Genomic DNA, 4,506 nt, shown 5'->3' with positions numbered 1-4,506 from the left:
ACAACACAGGTGAGTCAGCACAGACACCTGAACGTAACACCACAGGTAAACACTTGTTTAATTTTTTTTAAATGCAGTATGTGTGTGTATCTGTTTGTTTGTTTGTTTGTTTGTTTGTTTGTTTGTTTGTTTCAGAAACACTCAGATCTTCAAACCAAGCAGACCCTCAGGTCTTCTCAGACCCACCATGTTCAGGAAGTCCAGCAGGAACTTGAGCACGATGAGGTTGTGTTCAGGTAGACTCTCCACGATCTGCCTGCACCTGGAGACCCTCAGGCTGCTCTCCACACCTGGACAGGTAGGAACACGTTCAGAACCAGACTGAGCCCAGCAGAAACCCGGTTCTCAGCGCTCCCGACTCACCGAGCAGCTCCTGGACCTGAGTGTAGACCCTGAAGGTGAGCAGAGGTTCTGGCAGCTCTCTGAGGAACGTCTTCAGGATCACAGCAGGGAGGTGGACGTCCTGGTACTGATCGAAGTCCACGGGCTTCCCTGCAGAACCACCAGAACCATCAGAACCACAGACCAAACCCTCTGAGTTGCTGCAGCAGCCCCTGCAGGTGGGGCAGGGAGACCCCCCTCACCCTGATTATAAAGTTTCTGGACCTCCTTGATGGTCTGAATCCGAACGGAGCGCCTGAAGATCCCCTCAGTCCTCAGACCTGGAACACAAACATCCAGGTGGAATTAAGCCGGTCCATGTCCAGTGACCCCCCCCCCCCCCCCGCTCAGGTGGGCTCACCTTTTCTCTTCAGGTACGCCACAGTCTGCTCCATGACAGGTGGGACGWCGGCCCCTCGGCTCCTCTCTCTGATGCTGCAGGAGAACAAGGTTAAAACCCACCATGTGACCTGCTGCGGGGGTCCAGACTTACAGAACTCACTACTGCAGGCTGACGCCAAACTGCTGTGTGGGGAGGGGGGGGCGAGGGGGCGGAGTCCTCACAGGGGGAGGGGCTCTGCCCTTCTGAGCCGCTCGCAGCTTCTCGTCGTGTCTGCGTTACACACATGTGGTCAGGAGCGTGTCAGGCTGAGGAAGAGGAGGAGGGGGAGGAGCTACCTGAGCACGTCTGCAGGGATGAAGAGCTGATCGTAGTTCAGGTGTTCTCGCAGCTCCGACAGGTAGTTCACGTACTTCAGCTTYTTCCCAAACTTGTGGCTGACAAGAAAACAAACAGGAAGAAATAAATAAGATGCTTCAGACGACAGCAATGATTCAGAAGCTCCGCCCACACAGGTTCAGGTGAGTTTTACCTGATCAGAGGTTTGAAGAGGTTCCAGACGATCCGGATGAAGTTTGTTGGATGAACGACGTACAGGGTCTTCAGGTTCTTCTTGTACCTGTCAGTAAAATGATGTCAGTGTTCTGACCCAGARGAACCAGAAATCTGATCCAGTTCCTGTTTGGTTCTGGTTCTTTAGCTGGTCTAACCTTTGGACTCAGCTGTCAATTAAACGCTAAAGATGCTGTAAGAACATTTCTATGGAAACAAGTTCAGCATCATCTGATCACGCCCACAGGATCAACCTACTTCCTGTCCAGGTGAACTACTTCCTGTCCAGGTGATCTACTTCCTGTCCAGTAGACCTACTTCCTGTCTAGGTGAATTACTTCCTGTCCAAGAAAACCTATTTCCTGTCCAGGTGATCTACTTCCTGTCCAGTAGACCTACTTCCTGTCCAGTAGACCTACTTCCTGTCCAGGTGATCTACTTCCTGTCCAGTAGACCTACTTCCTGTCCAGTTGAACTACTTCCTGTCCAAGAAAACCTATTTCCTGTCCAGGTGATCTACTTCCTGTCCAGTAGACCCACTTCCTGTCCAGTAGACCTACTTCCTGTCCAGGTGAATTACTTCCTGTCCAAGAAAACCTATTTCCTGTCCAGGTGAACTACTTCTTGTCCAGGTGATCTACTTCCTGTCCAGTAGACCTACTTCCTGTCTAGGTGAATTACTTCCTGTCCAAGAAAACCTATTTCCTGTCCAGGTGATCTACTTCCTGTCCAGGTGATCTACTTCCTGTCCAGGTGACCTACTTCCTGTCCAAGAAAACCTACTTCCTGTCCAGGTGACCTACTTCCTGTCCAGGCGACCTACTTCCTGTCCAGATGAACTACTTCCTGCCCAAGAAAACCTACTTCCTGTCCAGGTGATCTACTTCCTGTCCAGTAGACCTACTTCCTGTCCAGGTGAACTACTTCCTGTCCAAGAAAACCTATTTCCTGTCCAGGTGATCTACTTCCTGTCCAGTAGACCTACTTCCTGTCCAGGTGAACTACTTCCTGTCCAAGAAAACCTACTTCCTGTCCAGTAGACCTACTTCCTGTCCAAGAAAACCTATTTTCTGTCCAGTAGACCTACTTCCTGTCCAGGTGACCTACTTCCTGTCGAACTCGCTGTAAGCCTCCCGGAGCCACTTCAGTGAGGGTTTGTTGGCGCTCCTCAGACCGTGGTGGAAGTAAACCAGTATATAGTCCATCTCCACGTACTGGTCCAGAGTGAACTTCAGGTACCTGCAGCAGGGGGACAAGGTGAGCACAAGCTGGGGGGCGGGGCCAACCTTAACGTGAGCTGTGAGGCGTACTCCAGGAGGCGGCGGTGGTTCAGCTGGTGGGACGGAGGAAGACAGTAGCTGCTGAAGACGATCAGCTTCCTGCCGTAGTTATCGTCCCCTGAAGACACGAGGACATCAGGTCCACTAAACAACACTGAAGCTCATTTTCACCACAGCAGCCGAGTCTTATTAAAGCTAAAACAAGCTAAAGGACTAACTAAAAGCCAAAAGGTAAAGTGTTGCTAAAGGTAAAGAAGCTAAAAGGCTAACTAAATGCTAATAGATGAAAACTTAACGTAGCAGAACGTTACTAAACGCTAAGAATAGCGAAAACATAGCTAGAAGCTAAAAGTAGCWTCAGAAGACCAAAAACTGAGTCGGGTTTTAGTTTTTTAAAGACCTGAAGAGATCTGAGGAACTAACTTTAAATTACACTAAATGAGCCGAACGTTAAAACAGCTAAAATGGAAGAACTAAAAATAAAATGCTGACTCGGCATAAAGTTAAAACTGCTGAGTCAGCAGAAGCAAACTGACCTGAGACCTGGATGATCCCGTGTCGGGCCACATCATAGTACGGGTGAGACGGATCAGGACCGGACCAGCTGGGAGACGGACCATCAGGAAGGCTCCTCTGCTCCTCCTCCTCCTCCTCCTCCTCCTCCCTCTGCAGCTCTGTCAGAACCAAAACACAGACATCAGAACCTCTAAAGTGTCTGGATTTAAACAGGAAGTTCTCTGATGGACCAGAACCAGCAGGAAGTTTGTTCCAAACACAGCGGGTCTGATAACACGCAGGAAATGACCCGCTCACAGACAGGAAGTGATGCTCAGACAGGAAGTGATGCTCAGACAAGACTCAGCTGAAATCAGAACCGGGTTCTGCAGAAACTAAAGGTCCAGTATTCCTGAGAGGGATGCTGATCCACTGAGCTCACCTGTTGACAAACAGCTGAAATGTTGAAGGTTCTGCTGATCAACAGCCGAACTTTAGCTCGTCGATGATTGAATATCAGCAGAAATGTTTCCAGACAGAGGCATGTTTGAACTGGTTTATTCTTATTGAAACACATCATGATGCTGCCGCCGCCGTGCTTCACAGTTCAGTCTGATCCAAACGCCTCCATCTTTGTCCCGTCCAGACTTCAGAAAGAGGTCTTTAGCGTTGTTGGTCCATGTGTAGCTGGTTGTGTTAACTTTTCTCTTCACTCCGGGTGTGTTCCTGCTGCCTTTAAACACGCTGTCATTCAGCCTCCTCTAAGTAAATAAAAGGTTTAAGTCTTATTTATCTAACAGGAGTTTTTCTSTTCATATTGGAGWTTTTATTCCTCAGAGGCTCCTCTTAAATGTGGGGTACCTCAAGGCTCCATACTGGGCCCCATTTTATYTTYTATTTATTTGCTCTCACTGGGGTCCATCTTCAAGAAACACGATGTGTCATTTSATTTGTATGCAGATGACAYTCAGATTTATTTACCTTTAAGATGTGGTGGACCTCAGCATGTGGACAACCTGCAGAACYRCTTAAAGGACGTTAAACGTTGGGTGGAGATAAACTTTCTTTGTCTAAATGAAAATAAAACAGAGCTCATTGGGTTTGACAAAACTGACCTGCTGGTGGGATTTAACAGAGCTGTTTGTTATTTTATTAGGAATCTTGGAGTTCTTTTAGACAATCATTTTAAATTTGATAAACAGGTCAGCTCAGTGGTCCGGTCCAGTTTTTATCATTTAAGGCTCCTCAGTAAAGTCAAGTCTCATCGCCCACATGATGCTGTTTAAAGGGTTAATCTTGCTTTTATATTACTAGGTTTTTATTTTATTTTATTCTTGCTGTGAGCCACTTTGGTTGCCTCGGGGTTTGTAAAGTGATATATAAATAAAGTTTTGATTGATTTGATTTGATTGATCTTTAATCTAGATTAACAGACACACGGTGTGAACAGTTTTATTT

At 47.5% G+C, this 4,506-nt stretch overlaps 1 protein-coding gene across 1 annotated transcript in view; it reads right to left on the bottom strand.

Annotated features, from left to right (window-relative positions):
* LOC106532822 (rho GTPase-activating protein 8) overlaps window positions 1–3,411 on the bottom strand; it is a gene marked incomplete at its 5' end in the record, with an annotated part of 11,069 nt that extends 7,658 nt beyond the window's left edge. The window contains 10 exon segments of the mRNA XM_014028978.1: window positions 187–290; window positions 364–492; window positions 585–662; window positions 743–816; window positions 884–994; window positions 1,060–1,158; window positions 1,254–1,340; window positions 2,381–2,512; window positions 2,584–2,671; window positions 3,090–3,411. Coding sequence (XP_013884432.1) covers window positions 187–290; window positions 364–492; window positions 585–662; window positions 743–816; window positions 884–994; window positions 1,060–1,158; window positions 1,254–1,340; window positions 2,381–2,512; window positions 2,584–2,671; window positions 3,090–3,411 — 1,224 coding nt within the window.
* Between the last annotated feature and the right edge of the window lie 1,095 nt (window positions 3,412–4,506).

The sequence above is a fragment of the Austrofundulus limnaeus genome, unplaced genomic scaffold, assembly GCF_001266775.1.
Source record: "Austrofundulus limnaeus strain Quisiro unplaced genomic scaffold, Austrofundulus_limnaeus-1.0 Scaffold835, whole genome shotgun sequence".
In the NCBI taxonomy this organism is placed as follows: Eukaryota; Metazoa; Chordata; class Actinopteri; order Cyprinodontiformes; family Rivulidae; genus Austrofundulus; species Austrofundulus limnaeus.
The sequence above is the reverse complement of the archived record's forward strand: the minus strand, read 5'-3'. Positions and strand labels throughout refer to the sequence as shown.